Genomic DNA, 19,839 nt, shown 5'->3' on the forward strand with positions numbered 1-19,839 from the left:
AGGGATTTGCTTCTAATGAACAGAATATGGCAAAAGTGATGGGGGCCAGGTGCGGTGGCTCACACCTGCAGTCCCAGCACTTTGGGAGGTCGAGGCAGGCAGATTACTTGAGGTCAGGAGTTCTAGACCAGCCTGGCCAACATGGTGAAACCCCGTCTCTACTAAAAATACAAAAATCAGCTAGGCGTGGTGTCTCACACTGGTAATCCCAACTACTTGGGAGGCTGAGGCAGGGGAATTGCTTGAACCTGGGAGGCGGATTGCAGTGAGCCAAGATCGCACCACTGCACTCCAGCCTGAGCAACAGAGCAAGACTTTGTCTCAAAAATAAAAAAAGTGATGGGATGTCAGTTCTGTGCGTAGGTTACAAAAGACTGTGCCTTTGCCTTGCTGTCACTCTCTCTGGCTCTTCTTGTGTGCTTTCTCTGATGGAGAAGGCTGGAGAGACCTATGTGACTACCGGCTGAGGGCATCCTCTGTCCAACAGTCCTTGAGGACCTGAACCCTGTCAGCAACTGTAAGAATGAGCCTGCAGATGAGACCGCAGCCCTGACACCTTGAATGCAGCCTCGTAAGAGCCCCTGATACAGAAGACCCAGCTAAGCCATGCCCCGACCCCCACTCCACAGGAACTGTGAGGTGATAAAGGTGGATTGTTCTAAGACACTAAGTTTGGGAGTAATTTATTACACAGTAGTCAATAATGAATCCTTATGCCAACTATGTAAGGTTTTCAGGGAGAAAGGGCTAGTCCCATTATTACCTAAATTGGAAATAAATGGAATCTGGGGGCTGCTCCCTGGGACTAGTCAGAGGGACTAAGAAGCATTTGTATCTAAACATTTAGTCATCGTAGTTGCTTTAATTGAAGAAGTTGCAGTACAGAACTCACAAACTATACTGTCTTGTTAACTTCCTCACTCGGGGAGGCTTGATTTCCGGCTTTTCCACAGCTGGCTGGGCAGTTTCCACACGAATAGGAATAGGACTTCTAGAGACACACCGAAAAACAGAACAATACCATCAAAAAAGGTTTATGGTCTTGTTTTAGCCATAGGGACTGCTTTCTCAGTTAATGTACACCTTAATAACACTGATAGTTAAGAAATCCACTTTTTTTGCCTTTCTACCCTACTTAATAATTATAATTATTTTTTAAAACCATAGAAAATCCAAACAGTAATAAAAAAATCATAGGGAAGAAAATATAGCAAGTGGGGCAACTAAACATAATTGAGGTACCAAATAAAATTTCTCTGCCCCAAAACAGCCACCCCTGCCCCCCAATATGAGGGGTGAACCAGATTCAGGGTTTGGCTCATAACCAGGTTTTGCCAGTAAAATGAGGAGAAACCTATGGATAACCTGTTTTTAATTCCAGGTAATCTGGTAGCTATTCTATTTTAAACATAGCACAGACTATATTTTTTTTTAAAAAAAGATAAGAACCATACTATACTTTGTGTGAAAAATGCATAATCAGAAGACCTTTAGGACTTGCTGCAACACATTTTAATTCCATGTATGTGTGAAAATGCTAAAAATTAAGCGTCACTTTTATCTTTACTCAAGAATTTATTTCAGGTAACCAATGGACCCTACTCAAAATAGTAATTTTAAGGAAAATTTTTAATGTATTTTTGTAGTAGTCACAACTAATTTCATTTTTGAAAAATCAGTTCATTACCTCCTAGGACCAACAAGGCATCAAAACAAGTTGAGGTCCTTGAAAGGGACCCCTGGCAAGTCAACTGACACTTCTGGGTCAGTGCTCAATATGGTGATAAGTACGTGACCAGGGCCTAACAAACGCATATTGAGGCCGGGTATGGTGGCTCACGCCTGTAATCCCAGCACTTTAGGAGGCTGAGGTGGGCAGATCACTTGATGGCCAACGTGGTGAAACCCCGTTTCTACAAAAAAAGACAAAATTAGCCAGGTATGGTGGCGCATGCTTGTAGTCCCAGCTACTCAGGAGGCTGAGGTGGGAGGATCACCTGAGCCCAGGAGGTCGAGGCTGCAATGAGCAATGATTATGCTACTCCACTGCAGCCTGGGTGATAGAGTGAGATCCTGTCTCAAAAAAAAAAAAAAGAAAAGAAAAGAAAAGTATGTTGAATAAACACATGAATGAGAAAATAGAGGATTTGAGTCAATGCACTCTATACTCATGGTTTCCTCAAGCTGCAACTCCAGAGTAAAGGGAACATGGTCCCTGAAGAACGTATAGTCTATTGCGGGAGCACATGAATTTGCTTGGGTGGAATGGTCAGCATCAGGGAAAGCTACGTGGAGGAGTTTCCTCTTTCCAGATGGAGCGAAGATCACAAAGATGAGAGGCAGAGTGGAGACCTGGCTGAACGCAGGGCACTAGAACTACTGTCCGGTGAGGTCTCAGTGGAAGGGCAGAGGATTTTGACTGGAGGGAAAGTCGAGGCCAGGTCATATGGGGCCTCAGGCTGAGGAGTCTACACTGAAGGCAATGGACCTCAACTCTCTAAAGGTTTTAGGCAAAGGAGTGGCATAGTCAGATTTGCATTTTAGAAAGGTCCTTAGAACAACGAAGAGGACCAGGTGAAAGGGAGGACAGAAGCATCTTAGAGGATTGTGGGCAGCAGTAGGCCCGGAAGACAATGAGGGCTCAAGGTATAGTCAAGAGGAGAAGAGGATGGATGTGGAAGGTAAAATGAAAGTCAAATTGCCAGGACTTGGTGACCAATTAGATGAGGGAATAAGGTAGGAGAAAAGCAAGGACTCCCAGGTTTCAGGCCTGGGTGAGGGGTAGGTAATAATACCATTGACTAACCAGGTGAAGGTTAGTGGGGTGGGGTGGGAAGAGATGAATTAAGTTTTTGAAAAGCCCTGGAGGCAGCTGGGTATGTATCTCAGGAGTAAGACAAATTTATACCAAGAACACAGATTGGGAATCATAAGGTGATACAGAGAAATGTTAGCTTTTATTTTTGGCATCAAGTATAATAATTCCCCAGAGCAGTGGTTCTAGATTACCTAGGTGCCTGTTAACATGATGATTCTTGTCTTTACTGGCACCCACCAAACCCCCACCACACACATTCACACAAAGGATCCAAAAGGTCTGGAGTAGGACCTAGGAGTTTGTGCTTTTAAGAAGAGACTCTGATGCAGTGGTCCTTGGACCCATTTTGGGAAACTACCCTAAGGAGACCCTGCTGGTGTTAGTAAACCACCAGGTGGCAGTGAGGCCGCCACCACCATGCCAAGAAGGAAAGAGTTCCTGTTCTCTGTGACATCAGGGGAGGAAGGACTTCCTCTGGGTTTGGGGTGGTGCTGGCCTGGAAGCTTTAAAGAACATGTGTAGGGGATGGGAGGAGAGTGGATGATGAGAAATTACTTAATGGGTACAATGTACATTATTTGAGTGATGGATATTCTAAAAGCCCTGACTTCACTACTGTGCAATCTATGCACAGATCCAAGTTACACTTGTACCCCATACATTTATACAAATAAAAAATAGGCTAGGTGTGGTGGCTCACACTTGTAATCTCAGCACTTTGGGAGGCCGAGGTGGGTGGATCACTTAAGTCAGGAGTTCAAGACCAGCCTGGCCAACATAGTGAAGCCCTGTCTCTACTACAATTACAAAAATTAGCTGGGCACAGTGGCATGCACCTGTAATCCCAGTTACTCAGGAGGCTGAGGCACAAGAATCGCTTGAATCTGGGAGGCAGAGGTTGCAGTGAGCCGAGATCACACCACTGCACTCCAGCCTGGGCAACAGAGGAAGACTCTGTCTTAAAAAACAATAATTAAATAAATACATTTTTAAAAGGAACATATGTGGCTCCAGCACTAACAAGAAGCTCAGCAGGCAGGGCACATCAATGGGCCAAGGGAAGCTGGCCCAAGGCCAAGCTGGAGTTGTGAGCAGAGGCCAGGTCTTGAAGCACCTCCTGCACTCTGTTAAGGAGTTGGGATTCCATTCCGAGTGTAAACGGAGCCTTTAAAGGGCTGTAAGCAGGGGGATGGCAAGGTGAAGCCCACTTGCTTGAGTGACAACCCAAAGTGATTGATTTCTTTGTTAATGCAGCAGGCAGAGATATTAAAACTGAGAATAAGCAGCATTTTTGAGGCTTGCAGAAAGTTGGTCAAGCCAGTCTTTTTCCATCTCTTTGGGCTCCTATTCTGTTTTATTTGTCCTCTGATTTTATCATCTAATGCCCTCATGAGCAATGTTTCAAGGATAATGTTGATGATATAGAGAATATCATTTCCCCATTCAGACAAGGAGAAACAGACCTTACACTAGCGTCCTGAAGACTGGATTTCTTATTGATATTTACAAACGGTGATTCCTCTTTTCCACCCTGTTAAAGAAAGCATTCAGGTTAGTCGAAACTGAATATGTTGGCATGCAAAAAATGTTTTCAAGTCTATTACGTTCAAAAGATTATAGAAATTGGCAAGTGGACCAAAGAGGTAGTTCACCAAGTACTCAATCAATAGAGAATCTTGCTCTGGTGTTTATATATGTTAACAAAAAATGTTTTCTTGAGTAATGGGATTAAGACAATCATTCAGATGCAATCAATTCTTGCATTCATGCTTTTATTGAACACCTGCTACGTGCCAGCTCATGCTTGAATTAGAAAGGGATAGTGTGGGAAAAGCCAAACCCGCAGTTTAATCCCTCACCTCACAGTTTAGGTCAGGAATAATAATCAGCTCTATGTTCACATAGCACTTAGAGTTTACAAAGGAATTTGGAATCTGTCCTTTCACATCAGCATAACAACCATAACAGCCTGGCAGGAATCACATCATATGATTTTGAGAGAAACCTTGTCCTTCTCCCTCTGACGAGTCCCACAAAGAATGGTGGGGGAAGAATAGACACCCACTCAGCCAGCCAGGCCAGCTGACCACATACTAGTGGTCAATAGAACATGCAGACGCCTGCAGCCCTCATGCCCATCACAACATACAGAGCTTGTTCTAAATACATGTTGATCAAAGATTTCAAGCCTACTGGCTTGGAGGACATGGCATTATTAGCCTGTCAAGATTGCCCACATATAGATCCAGTCTTACATTCTAATCAAAGCCTTTTTAATTTTTGTTTTTGATTTTTTTATTTCTTGAGACAGGGTCTGTTCTGTTGCCCAGGCTGGAGTGCAGCAGCACGATCATGGCTCACTGCGGCCTTGATCTCCCAGGCTCAATCAATCCTCCTGCCTCAACCTCCAGAGTAGCTGGGACTACGGGCTCACACCACAACACACAGCTAATTTTTTTCATATGTTTTTGTAGAGACGAGGTTTTGCCGTGTTGCCCAGGCTGGTCTTGAACTCCTGGGATCAAGCGATCTGCCCATCTCGGCCTCCCAAAATGCTGGGATTACAGGCATGAGCCACCACACCCAGCCAAAGCCTTTTTTAGAGTTAGCAACAGATAGTACCATTGGTCTGTTTGACTTCTGCTTCCTTTCCTTATACTCTCACTGCGCACTGATGCCAATAGGGGATTCACATTTAAACCCCTAGCAGTATACTTGGCTGTGCGTCAACCTCCTCTCCCTCCATTACAACCCCTCAAAACCCTCTAAACCATGGATTCCCAAAGCACGCTTCTGTGTTCCTATGCATTTCAGTTCTACAGATAACAGTAGGAGATACTTATGGCCAGTTAGGCGTGAAAGAAAGTAAAACAGGCTTCTTTCCTGCAGGACTTTTCAGAGCCTATAAGAAGCTGATGTGCACTGGGACCGTCCCATGGGATTTCATGTGCAGCATTTCCAGAATTATCAGGGAGCATCCCATGGGGCTTGTGTTCCTTATAACATCTTGGGAAACGCTGCTGTCAAATTACTGACTTCACACTCCCCTGCTGTTTTCCTGCTTTCATGCCCTTCCGCTATGTCTTTTTGGCTAGGAAATGTGTTCTTACCTATTTCTCATCTCTTCCCTATACTTTACAAAATAGAATATTTTCGAGATACTGCACTTCTCCAATGGAGCAGAAATATGGGTCCTCCACAGATAATACCTGCAGCATGGGGTTATTGGGAACATGTTACAACTTTCTAATGTAGATAATTACAGCTTTGTAAATTGCAAAATATGTGTCAGTTTTGTTTGTTCTGTGATAGTATAAAAATGGCATACCTGAAATCAACGAAGGTAGACTGAAAATAAAAAATTTGTGACTATAACCTTGATATTTCTGAGTTTGTGATGGGAAATAAACCTGACCATCCTCTAAAAAGGGCTACCACTGTTATCTATAAGCAATCAGTGCCCCCAGCAATTTCATCAGGCCACAACCGTGACCACTGTTGTCAATATCTCCGCAGTGGTAGAGCAAGGCATTGCACCAGGTACTCTGCATAGATCATCTCATGTAATCTTCACAATAACCTGATAGATGTTGTTATCTCCATTTTCATATGAGAGAACTAAGGCTCAGAGAGGTTGACAAACAAGCTTAAGGTGACATTCCTGATCAATCACAGATGAAGGTTCAAAGCCAGACCATCTGACTTTGAAACTTGTGTTCTACATCTTACTGCCTCCTGTTTATATCACAACCCCCAAATAAAAGACATTTTGTAAGCTTTCTCTTGACTTTCATGGTATGTTCTGGAAGGACCTAAATTATTCAGATTGCTACATATATAAATGGAAATAATAATAGAAGAGATTACTGAGTATTTACTTTACCCTTGGCAACATAAGCATATACATTAGGTTTATGAGGAATGAAGAAGATGGCTTTTAAAATTTATTTCTTATTTTTTACTTTATTTAATTATTTATTTGCTTATTTTTTGTGAGACAGAGTCTCGCTGTGTTGCCCAGGCTACAGTGCAGTGGAGCAATCTCTGGTCACTGTAGACTCCGCCTCCTGGGTTCAAACAATTCTCCTGCCTCAGCCTCCCGAGTAGTGGGATTATAGGCATGCACCACCCCACCTGGCTAGGTTTCGTATTTTTAGTAGAGACGGCGTTTCGTCATGTTGACCAGGCTACTCTCAAACTCCTGGCCTCAAGTGATCCATCCGCCTCGGCCTTCCAATGTGCTGGGATTACAGGCATGAGCCACTGTGCCCAGGCTGAAGAAGATAGTTATATATTTTTTCTAATGAAATCACGGACTGCAGCTTTTTATAATATTTCCAGGACAAGGATGACAAATGGGCACTCAGGTGAGTGCCAACTCTGATCAACAGGTGGTACCTCCTTGGAATACCCACCATGTAGAAAGTGATTCTGAGGCTGCATTTAGGGTCACAGGGAAAGAGTCATGGTCCACCAGGGATACCTGTTATGAGTTCAAGTGGGAGAATTTATGGCAGCTATTGAACTAGCAACTTTTATCTCCAAGTCCACCTTTCAAACATCTATTTTATGGAGCTGGCCCAGGGGCCTGCAAACCTCATGTCTGCTTTGCCATTTGGCTCCATGATAGGCTCTGTCCATATGGGGTGCTCCTTCTTGTCTGCTTCCTGCTTCTGCGAGTCACCCCAGCCTTTCTGCTTCATGTGGGCAGCAGCAGTTCCTCCTGCAGTCACAGCTGAATACAATTTGCAGTTTTCCAACACTGGCAGATCCAGCTGCATGGTGTCCACCTCAGACGTATCAGCACCAGCCAGCTGATGTCCCCTCCTCAGTCTGAGTCCAGGCCCCACAGGCATGTCTTAAGAACTCAGAAATGCCAATGCCAAGCACTGTGGCCCCTGCTTAGAAGTCTGAGTTCAGTTTCCACAGGGCTTCTCCTCCAAATATCTAAATTTTAATGTTGACAGCATTTCTGTTCCCTTAGCTGTAGGGATGGAAACTGTGGCCTGCAGTTGCTACCTCTGGTATCTTAGAGGCGTGTGGCCCAAAATGTGGTCCTGTGGGCTTGTTAGAAATGCATATTCAGGCTGGCACAGTGGCTCACTCCTGTAATCCCAGTACTTTAGGAGGCTGAGGTGGGAGGATTGCTTGAATCCGGGAGTTCGAGACCAGCCTGGCCAAGATGGTAAAACCCTGTCTCTACAAAAAATACAAAAATTAGCCAGGTGTGACGGTGCATGCCCGTAGTCCCAGCTACTTGGGAGGCTGAGGCAGGAGGATTGATTGAGCCTGAGGTTGAGACCGCAGTGAGCCATGATCCCACCACTGCAGCCCAGCCTTTGCAACAGAGTGGGAAAGAAAGAAAGAAAGAGAGAGAGAGAAAGAAAGAAAGAAAGAGAGAGAGAGAGAGAAAGAAAGAAAGAAAGAAAGAGAGAGAGAGGAGAGGAGAGGAGAGGAGAGGAGAGGAGAGGAGAGGAGAGGAGAGGAGAGGAGAGGAGAGGAGAGGAGAGGAGAGGAGAGGAATATTCATGAGCCCCCACCCCAATTTACCAAATCTCTGGGGACAGGGCCCAGTTTTCTAGGTGACTTACACACAATGACATTTGAGAACCGCTGCCTTCAAGTTCTCTTTTTACCCTTTCATGTACCTAATTCTTTTATATTAAAATCTTGGTTCACGTATCAGGTATGGTTCACATACCCGGTTCCCATCTCCTGACTGGACCCTGACTGACACAGCATCTCAGTCCTACAGTGCCTCTTTCTTCTCTGTGGCATCGAGGAAACCCTATAACATGAAATCAAAGGAATGTATGCATTCTGCGCACCTGGATGTTCACTCGGGAAGCATTTTCCAACTGGGCTTTCAGAATGTTACACTTCACATGATCCGCAACAGGGGAAGGCAAAAGTGGAGTCTGAAGAGTTTTCTCTGAGACTTTCTTTTCTTCAGCCTGAGACAAACCAAAATACAAACAGCAGATTGTAAACAAAGAGAGAACCACGTACATTAACTTTTCCCAATAATCATAACTGCATATAACACATAGACCAACATACATAGACAGTGGTGTCACCAACTCCTTGTATTTTTATCAGTGCTTTACTATTTGCAAAGGATTCCCAGGCACAGCATCTCATTCCCTCGTGAAATAGGGTGAAGACCTACCAGAAGCCAGAGTAAAGATTTAAAGAGAGGAAAAGGCTCTTCCAGCATCATGGGGCAAGAGCCAGTGGCAGAACAGGACATCTCCTAGTTCAAGCCTCCTAACCTCAGTCCAGTGTTATTTTCCCCATAACTGCCATCTCTTACATAGAAAGATTCAATTCTGTGACTTGTTGGGTCCAGAGGAAGGGTACGAAATATTCATTGGTAGTTTCACAAAAAATCTTGCAGAAAATTGTGATTTTCAACAAGAAATTTATATTTGTTAGCTTATTGTAGAGTGTCTTGCACTTCAGTAATTTGCATGACCTTTATAATTTTTGCCATATCTCATGTATTCACTGAACTTGTATCTATAATTCATGTGATCCAGTTAAGGTGAATTACCCTGGGACCACCTATTTGAACTGTGTCAAAAGCAATAATATCTTTGAAATTATAGGCTTTGTGACTATTGTATTTATTATAATAAACATGATGATATTTACATCACTATTAAAATAAAAAGTACTCATCCATGTGTACAACCTGAAATCATCTTTGATGGTATACACACCACATTTTGGGAAATAATGTCTTATTGTTAACCATGCCTATTGTGGTCATTTCATATCTCAATGCTAATATGGTACCCGGCACATAGTAGATGTCCAATAAATACCTACTAAAGAAGATTATGATAATATACAGTCATTATTAGAAGAGATGCGTTTAATAAGAAAGACATAGGACCATGTGATTGCTAGAGGTCAGTTCAGTAATATTAGGACTAAATGTGACATATCAGCCACCATGCACCAGAGCAAGAATCAAATGTCATAAAGCTCTCAAGTTCTTCAAGTTCCAACATGAATCTTATTCACTAATTAAGAAGTCCTACTGAGCATGTTGGTACACACTAAGTGCTATGAAAGCTAGAGGAAGTATAGAGCAACTGGCCAGCTAATATAGTTTAATAAAGAAATGAGGTAGGGTTTCCCAGGGGGACCTCCAAACATATGGAGAAGCATTTGGTAGACCAAGCAGAACTCTCCAATTTTATGTAACAGCAAGACAGGCAGAGACAGATTTGATTCTCAGCTCTTTCACTTACTTCGACCATTTAAAAAAAAAAAAGATCATGGGCTGGGCACGGTGGCTCACACTTGTAACCCCAGTGCTTTGGGAGGCTGGGGCAGGTGCATCACTTGAGCCCAGGAGTTGGAGACCAGCCTGGGAAACATAGTGAAATCCCATCTCTACTAAAAATAGAAAAAATGAGCAGGGCGTGGTGGCTCGCACCTGTAATTCCAGCTACTCAGGAGAATCACCTGAGCTCAGGGGTGGAGGCTGCAGTGAGCCAAGACTGCGCCACTGCACTCCAGCATGGGCAACAGAGCAAAACCCTGTCTCAAAAAAAAAAAAAAATTCTGATTATAAAAAGAAAAACAATGTCAGTGGCCAACATATACTGAGAGCTTATTATGGGTTAGCTGCTGACTATGCATTTCATATGTATGTCTCACCAAGTCCCCTCATGTAACCATCTCATTTCAAGGTAGCTACTATCATTATCCCCAGTTTACAGATACAAAAAACAAAGCAGATAGATGGTAAGTCACTTGTCCATTGTCACACAGGAAGTAAGCAGAGGAGCCAAGATTGACAGCCAGAAATAGTGACGTTGGTTACTCCAAAGCCAGAGCTCCTGACTAGTCAATCGTACTGCTGAATCTGTTTCTTTCTTCATAGGATTGTTATGGTGATCAAGTGAGAAAAACAGATATAAATGGCACTTTCAGGTTAGATTCTTTAGTTAGCAAATATATGTAACCAAAAAAAAAAAAGAGCATTGGATGTGAGAACACTAATGATCGATCCTGAGCTATCAATCGTTCTTGAGCCGTCAAGTTGAATCTGAAGAAAGCTGACTCATTTGACTGGATTCATTATCCTGAGGGCCTCCACGTTCTCCTTCAGGCAAGTAAGTAACATTTATTTTGAAAGGTGAGGTTTACAGTATACCCTTAAGATAATTTATCTTGTGTTTGTAAATCCTGTTACATCAAGATAATTGAATGGATATTTCACTGGTGCATGAAGAGATAATTTTAAAATTAGATTTAATTTTTTGGAATGGTATGCTGGCATACAGGAGTCAAATTGGTTATAAAGCCCATTTGAGGCTTTTGACAATTGCTTAAGGGGAAGTAGTTATACTGGCAGTAATGACCAAAGACCCACTTCAAAAAATAGAATCCTGCTAAAATAAGAACGAAAAGTTAGCACTGATTTTCCCCTTGAATTTACTAATTCTAAACTGCTTTTTTGGACATAAAATTCAAGCTGGCTTGTTCTTGTTCATTCTGGACAATGCAAGACCTGTAATATTCTGCTATACGAACTGACGCAGGTGAAGGCCAATACACATTTTGGGAAATTTGTGCGTCATTATATGAATTTGTATGAAAGATATCTCTGTGGGAGATAAGCATCTGGGTTCCAAGACTGTATCATTCCTGCCTGGAGGATGGCTTCAAGAATGTTGTGCTTTCTCTTTTCCTGTGACTGTATTTTGTATTTTATGTTCAGTCAATTTGAATTGTGGAAAGATACTTTGTTCTTCAATATGGGATTACAGATTTCAAAACATAGACATGAGTGACAATTAGGCTTTGATATTATTATAGTTGGAAATAGTCCATCGGTTTGGGGATATCATTTGGGGATAAAGAAATGATCAGATAGATGTATATTTAAATTGTTTATACAAATTGTTTACACATCTAAAATCTGATGAGAATTAAATTCTTGTGTTAATTTTGGGCACAAACTTTGGAACTGGACAGTGAAAATGACATCTCACCATTCAATCAAGAACAGGAAGTTATCCAAACCTTAGAAGAATCAGAGGATTCTTGATCTTTGAGGCTGGAAAAAACCTTAAAAGCCATCCAAGCCAGTGGCTCCCAATTTTGGTGTCATGATCAGAAGTGAGAAGTGAGGTCTGTTGCAAGGAATGTTTCATGGATGATAACCAAAAAAAAAAAAAAAAAAAAAATTAAAGTGTGTCCAGCTACAGTGGCTCATGCCTGTAATCCTAGCACACTGGGAGGCTGAGGCGGGTGGATCACTTGAGGCCAGGAGTTCAAGACCAGCCTGGCCAACATGGTCAAATCCCGTCTCCTCTACTAAAAATATAAAAATTAGCCAGGTGTGGTGGCGTGTGCCTATAATCCCAGCTACTTGGGAGGCTGAGGCAGAATTGCTTGAACCTGGGAGGTGGAGGTTGCAGTGAGCCGAGATCATGCCACTGCACTCCAGCCTGGGAGACAGAGCAAGACTCCATCTCAAAAAAAAAAAAAAAAAAAAAAATCAAAGTGTGAAGTAATATATTTTTGTGTGTGTGTGTGTGTCAGGACAAAGTCAAAATTATCTGTATAATCACATCACTCTAGCTTATTTGATTACTAATGCATTTCTTTTTTTTTTTTTTTTTTGAGAGGGAGTCTCGCTCTGTCACCTAGGCTGCAGTGCAGTGGCAGGATCTCAGCTCACTGCAACCTCTGCCTCGTGGGTTCAAGCGATTCTTCTGCCTCAGCCTCCCTAGTAGCTGGGATTACAGGTGCCCGCCAGCACACCCTGCTAATTTTTGTACTTATAGTAGAGATGGCGGGGGGGGGGGGGAACGGGTCTCGCTATGTTGCCCAGGCTGGTCTTGAACTCCTGACCTCAAGAGATCCACCCGCCTTAGCCTCCCAAAATGCTGGGATTACAGGCATGAGCCACCATGCCAGGCCAATTTCTTTGAGTAGAGGAGATAGGAAGGGAGTTGTAATTTGACCTCCAGGGAAATGCTCGATAACCCACAGGTATCTCAGGTAGGCCTTCACCCAGAGCAAACCGCTATTGTCAATGCTCCACCAATAGTCATGGCAATTGCAAATCACTATAGAGCTTGTGAGTTCTGTGCTACACTATATGCTGTATTTCCTTGCAAAATATTTTTGGATTTTGCCGAACTCTGGATAAGCCCCCATTAAAACCATTTATTGTGTATACTGCAGAAGAAAAGTTGAAAACCAGGCGACTAAGAAAAAGAAGACCAATCAGGGGGCACACAGTGCATTGGGTTGAATCCCTAGCAGCTAGGGCAAGCCTGCTCAATAAAGATTTGTTGATTGAATGGCTATCAGAGCCATCCTGCAGGAGGAATTCTCTCTGGCTGGTGATCACGGAGGGTGGTATAGGAAAAAAAAGTGAATGAGCAGGGCTTTGAAGGTTAAACCTGAAGTTGGGGTCCATTAGTAATCAGAGGAACTTTAGGCCGCCCTGCTGAGGGATTATGGGAAAGGGCAGGGACGGGAAGGGCAGGAGGTATAACCTTCCCATGCTGCACAGGCCAGTTCTTCCAAATTCTTCCTGTTCCCTCTCATAAAGGGACAAAGCTAAGCATTAAAATGGAAGAAAGCAACCAGGAATGAAAAAGATTCTTCCTTTGGGGGTTTAAAAAATTAAAATGTATGTACAACAGTGGTTCTCAACTAGGGAGATTTTGCCCTTCTGAGAACATTTGGCAATGTCTGGAGACATTTTCAGTTGTCACAACTGGATGGGGGTCCCTAGTGGCATTTAGTGCATTGTGGCTGCAAAATATTTTACAATGCACAGGACAGCCACTGCAAAAAAGAGTCATCAGGCCAAAATGTTGCTAGTGCCAAAGTTGAGAAACGCTGGCAAAGAAAACGAGGAAGCATGTTGGAGTGCAAAGGACACTGGATGGAGAGTCAAGGGCCTTGCAACCTTGTGAAGGGCCGTGTGACCTTGAGAAAGTCATTTCTCTTCTTCTGGTCTGAGACATTGAGAAGGTTGTCAAGGGCTGTGCAACCTTGAGAAAGTCATTTCCCTTCCTCTAGTCTGAGACATTGAGAAGGTTGAACTAAATGACAGACTGAATCCAGCTGTATGTATACTGAATACTACTGTATGTATCGTTCTAAGATAAAATTTGACTTTTATAAGGCTGCCTATTTGGATGTAAGAATAGGTCTAGTCAAAAGGGGGCCTGGCTTCTGCCCTGTGTCCTTCTCCCTCCCTATCTTAATCCCTCCCTTCCTTCCATCTGCAAATGGTTACTGAACATCTACAATGTGCCAGGCATTGTCAGAGGGAGATAGAGGGCTAGAAATGCAAAGCTAGAAATGCAAAATGTGGATGCTCCTTCTGGAGCTTTCGGTCTAGTAGGAGGGAGAGACAACTAATAAACAGATCTAGCCTGTTGGGCAAAACACTGGGAACGACGCCTAATGCTATAATTCACCCAAAAGGAAGGTGAGTAAATATTTGCTCCTAAAGGACAGCCTGAACAGAAATGTCAGGAAAGATGGAATAGAGATCCCTCCAAGGCAAAGGCGCTTGGTTTAGCAGGCAGGCTAGGGTAGTAATCAGAGGTTTGATGTCAGCACCAAGTCCATGGCAGAGCCCCGGCCCTTGGCACCTTGTTTATGTTGATGTGCAGAGGAGGCCAGGGTCCAGCAGCCTTCACAGTTTCCAGTTCCAGCTTCTTTAGATGGGCAGCGGCTTCACTGAACAAGGCAGGTGTTCCTGGACTCAGTTCTACAAAGCAGCCAGGAGAAATAAATAAGGAAAGGTTGAAAGGACAGATAGATACAGGGGAAAAGGGACACTTGCCAGCGCCCGATTCCCAGCACCCTTTCTGCCGGCCTCCTCCTCCTCCAGCAGCTCTCATGCCTTGAGTAGGCATCAGCTGATAGGGTGTGAGAATATCTGAGGTCAAGGTTTCAAGGCCTAACTGTCCCACACAGGAGCTGGACGCCCCTGGGTATGTTGTTTTGCCTCTCTGACCCTCTGAGCCATTTAAAAATGAAAATAAAATTACTTACCTTGCAGGGTTGCTGTGAATATCAAATGAAGTCATTTATGTATAAATGCTTTAAAAATGGAAAAGCATTATGCAAATTGGAAAGATTAGTGTTCAGGCTAACAGGCATATAATGTGCCCTTAAAAGCCATGTTATGTTCCTAAAATCAAATCCATTGATTTTTATTTTTGTGCTACTTCGGATTCATTTGCCACTATTTCTCCTTCCAGCTTGAATTTACTCATTAATACATTAAATATTCATTAAATATTAAATATTCATTACATATGAAAACTTGTGCCAAGTATCGTTAGCAATTGGGATCTGGGAGCTGAAAGAAAGAGGTGAATGAGACACAATTTTAATCTAATGGGGATGACGGACACATGTGGAGATATTCCGAAGAAGACTGAGAAAAGGTTTATTTAATTGCTAAAGGAGCAAGACGGAATTGAGGATGGGTGTTAGAGAACATTTCGCTGACAAGCGAACATTTGAATGGGCTGCTAAGGGCTGTGTACGAGTTCAACAAGGTGGGGAAAAGTATTCCAGGCAAAGGGAACAGCAGGTGCAAAGGACAGAGTTGAGACCCAGTAGAGTATTTTGTGAGAAGAGAGTAGTTCTGTGTAGCTAGAGTATGGTGAGGAGTGGAGGGAAGAATGAAGACCTTGGCAGGGGTCAGGATACGCAAGGTCTGTGTATGGCCCTGCTCAGAAGCCAGGACTTTATCCCAGACAGTGAAGAGCTAATGAAAGGTCTTATGGCATGTGGTCAGAGTTATGTGGTGAGAACTATGACTTTGGCAGCTTCTATTTGGAGACTGTCCTGGAGTGGGTGCCCTTTAGGAGGCTGTTATGGTTATTTAGATATACAAAGATGAGGCAGGGACGAGGGCATGGGCAGCGTGGATAGTGATGAGGGACAGAGTTCTGATTCTTCAATACCAAGTGGGTGTCGAGTTTCCATTTCCAGCTCAGCTGACACAGAGTTGTTCCCTGTGGCCCCAAAGTGAAGGTTGGATGGCCCATCCTGTCTCACCAGCTCACAGACTCACACAATATCAGAGCTGGAAGATTCCTTGGTCATCATCTCAATGCCCTCTACCCTATTTCATGGATGAGAAAATAGAAGATCAAAGAGGGAACTCAGTTCAAGGGTAAGAGCTAGAATCGAAGCCTCCACTTCAGTACTTTTCTTTTCTTTTCTTTTTTGAGACAGAGTCTCACTCTGTCGCCCAGGCTGGAGTGCAGTGGCACCATCTTGGCTCACTGCAACCTCCACCTCCCAGGTTCAAGTGATTCTCGTGCCTCGGCCTCCCAAGTAGCCAGGATTACAGGTGCACGCTACCATGCCCAGCTAATTTTCGTATTTTCAGAAGAGTCAGGGTTTCACTACGTTGGCCAGGTTGGTCTCAAACTCCTGACCTCAGGCGATCCACCCATCTCGGCCTCCCAAAGTGCTGGGATTACAAGCATAATTACGACCTCTGCCTCCAAGTTTCAAGCGATTCTCCTGCCTCAACCTCCTGAGTAGCTGAGATTATAGGCATGTGCCACTGCGTCCAGCCTTCAGTACTTTTCAAACCACATTTGATAAACAACAGGTTCTGTTCATACCAAAGATGAATTCTTCGGTAACATATAATAAAATTGAGTTTCTATAAAAATAAAATAATGGACATGCAGAATCAAAGCCCGTATTTTTATTAGATTTAAAAGATATAAACTCAGTCTATCATATTGCTAACAATATTTCTGGGCTGGGTATGGTGGCTCATGCCTATAATCCCAGAACTTTGGGAGGCTGAAGCAGGAGTGTTGCTGAAGCCCAAGAGGTCAAGACCATCCTGGGCAACATGGCAAGACCCTGTCATAAAATAAAATAATAAAATTTCTAATTGCTCACTCTCTATTTTTGTAACTTCTCTTTCTGGGACCCATAACAGTAGACAGATTGGATCTACCTGACACCACTTTGCTCTCTCAAGTGGAATGTCAAAAATGGGATAGAATGGGTTTTTCTATGTGAAGAAAGTAGAAAGTCCAGCCATCGCTCCCCTCCCCTCTTCCTCTTTTCCATTGCTCAAGCCAGTGCTGGGTACCGCAGAGGCAGAGAACTGTTAAGAAAGGAGGTAGAGGCCGGGCACTGTGGCTCACGCCTGTAATCCCAGCACTTTGGGATTTTTTTCATCCAGCTCTTTTGTAAGGCACTGATCTATTCATAAGAGTGGAACTCTCATGACTTCATCACTTTTCAAAAGCCTTCACTTCTTGACCGGGCACGGTGGCTCATGCCTGTAATCCTAGCACTTTTGGAGGCCGAGGTCGGTGGATCACCTGAAGTCAGGAGTTTGAGACCAGCCTGGCCAACATAGTGAAAATCCATCTCTACTAAAAACACAAAAATTAGTTGGGTGTGGTAGCACATGCCTATAATCTCAGCTACTGGGGAGGCTGAGGCAGGAGAATTGCTTGAATCTGGGAGGGGGAGGTTGCAGTGAGCTGAGATCGTGCCACTGCACTCCAGCCTGGGTGACAGAGCCAGACTCCAGACTCCGCCTCAAAAAAAAAAAAAAAAAAGAAAGGAGGTGGAGAACTGTGATCCTGTAATGAAATTAGAGTTTATTGGTAAGCCATAATCCCCAAAGTGCTTCTACTCAAATGCATAAGGCTCTTGTCTACTCTGGCCCAAACCTGGTAGCCCAGCATAACATGACCACCATTGTGTGCTGCACCACAAGGGTCTGTCTTAATAATCTAGGGAAGTCTCATGCCCTGCAGCATTGCTCCCCCTTCTCCTGCCTTGCCCCCTCCACCCCTACTCACTTGTAAGGGACTTGCTGCTGGAGTTTGGGGACCTCAGAGGCCCCTCTTTGTTCTCCAGGGTCAGTGAGAGGCTGTAGTTTGAGTGGTGCTGGTGCTGATGCTGGTGCTGGTGCTGGTGGTGATGCCTTCCTGAAGCTGCGGTGAGGAACGGCGTGCCCCCATTTTCCTCAATGCCAAAAGGCAACCGGTCTGAGCTGCTGGGCACTGGGGAAGGGAGCGGGTAGCTGTGGAGGGTGACACAGTCAGGATTTAGAAAAGCAAAATGCCTTGCAAGCCCTCTGTGTACTTTCAAAGACGTTTTCTAGGCATTAAACACTGAAAGAAATAAATTCAAAAAATAGATCCATAGTTACTATAAAGTATACACAATGGTAATATTATACTTAAGAAAAAGAGCCAAGTAGAAGTTTATATATATCAGAGACTTTAAATCTTGTACCTTAAAGAATTATTTGAAATTAAATGAAATAACATTTATTTCTTTTTTTAAAAGGCATTCTCTAAATGAGAGGAAGAGGTAAAAACAATAATAAAAAATCATTTGTAAATAATCCTATGACAAGATCATAATGCAAACTAGAAGTCTTGGGGTCACTTTCTCTTCCTCTCTGTCACCCACAACATGCAGAAAGCTCCAGTTAACATCACTGCTACAACATCTTTTTCTTGAGACAGGGTCTCGCTGTGTTGCCCAGGCTGGAGTGCAGTGGTGCAAACACAGCTCACTGTGGCCTCAAGCTCCCAGGCTCAAGCGATTCTCCCACCTCAGCCTCCCAGGCAGCTGGGACCACAGGGATATGACACCATGCCTGGCTAATTTTTAAAATTTTTTGTAGAGACAGGATCTCGCCATGTTGCCCAGGCTGGTCTCAAACTCCAAGTGGTCCACCCTCCTGGGCTTCCCAAAATGCTGGGATTACAGGTGTAAGCCACTGTGCCCAGCTTACAACATCTTTTAATTCCAGTGGACCACCTCCTTTAAAAAAAAAAACAAAAAACAACTAGGATTGCCCCATTTGAAGGCCGTGTCATCTCCCACCCAGACTCTTGTAACAGATTCCTGCTGGCTCTCCCCGTCTCTGCTCGTTCCTTTAGTCCATCCTCCACAGAGTAATTGCCAGAGTGCTATTCTAACTACATTCCAGACCATGCTCTCCTTCTTCGAGGAGCTTGAATATATCTCTAAAACTAATAATTCTTTTTTTTTTTGGCAGTGTCTCACTCTGTTGCCCAGGCTGGAATACAGTGGCGCTATTTCAGCTCACTGCAACCTCCACTTCCCGGGCTCAAGCAATTCTCATGCCTCAGCCTCCTGAGTAGCTGGGATTACAGACAGGTGCACACCACCACACCTGGCTAGTTTTTGTATTTTTAATAGAGACGGGGTTTCACCATGTTGGCCAGCCTGGTTTCGAACTCCTGACCTCAAGTGACCTGTCTGCCTCAGCCTCCGAAAGTGCTGGGATTACAGGCATGAACCACCGCACCCAGCCTAATACTAATAATTCTTAACCACTTTAAGACAGAAACCCCTTTGAAAATCTGGTGAATACCACGAACCTTCCCTGAACCAACAAACAACATTCTACACACAATATCAGGCCCTCTAGAGCCTCTCCATGGACCCAGGTGAAGAGCCCTGGCTTGAAGGATAAAAGCCACAATCCTTTATGTGGCACTGACAGCACCTCCCCCCGCCCCCAGTCTTGGCCCCTTCTCTTTTCAGCCTCATCTCCTGCTACGTCCTTCTACTTCCCACCTTAACTCCTTCCCATCCCGATGCCTCTTACTTCTTGGTGCCTCCTGGAGTCCTTCCTCATCTGTCAACCCAGTGAAAATACCCCTTCTTCCAGGAAGACTTCCAGCCTTTAAGACCCAGATAAAGATCCCCTCCTCTTATTCCCCGGCAGGGCTAACCCCTTTTTCTGCTCATTGCCATGGTTCAGATCTCTACTGCCCACTCTTTCACTCTGTCTTCAAGGAACTCACACTCCAGAGTAGGAAGCTCTGTGATTCAGTCACTTACAATCATACTAGAACAAACTGCTAAGAAAATGCAGAAGTGGAAGCAATCAGTTCTCCTGGGGGAAGGTGTTTGTAAGGGAAAGAGCATTCGGGGGAAGACAGTTAGGTTTTGCTGGACAATTCTTGAAACAGAATCTTCTTTCT

The 19,839-nt window shown here is 43.9% G+C and overlaps 1 protein-coding gene across 3 annotated transcripts in view; it reads right to left on the minus strand.

Moving 5' to 3' along the window:
• EPB41L4B (erythrocyte membrane protein band 4.1 like 4B) overlaps positions 1-19,839 on the minus strand; it is a 150,805-nt gene that overhangs the window by 29,347 nt on the left and 101,619 nt on the right. For all 3 annotated transcript variants that reach the window (XM_054520416.2, XM_054520417.2, XM_024252799.3), the window contains exons 16-20: positions 17,671-17,894; positions 14,461-14,579; positions 8,647-8,772; positions 4,282-4,349; positions 893-991 (exon numbers count right to left, since the gene is read on the minus strand). In XM_054520416.2, the coding sequence (XP_054376391.1) occupies positions 893-991; positions 4,282-4,349; positions 8,647-8,772; positions 14,461-14,579; positions 17,671-17,894 (636 nt within the window). The remainder of the gene's footprint in view (positions 1-892; positions 992-4,281; positions 4,350-8,646; positions 8,773-14,460; positions 14,580-17,670; positions 17,895-19,839) is intronic.

The sequence above is a fragment of the Pongo abelii genome, chromosome 13 (assembly GCF_028885655.2).
Source record: "Pongo abelii isolate AG06213 chromosome 13, NHGRI_mPonAbe1-v2.0_pri, whole genome shotgun sequence".
Taxonomy (NCBI): domain Eukaryota; kingdom Metazoa; phylum Chordata; class Mammalia; order Primates; family Hominidae; genus Pongo; species Pongo abelii.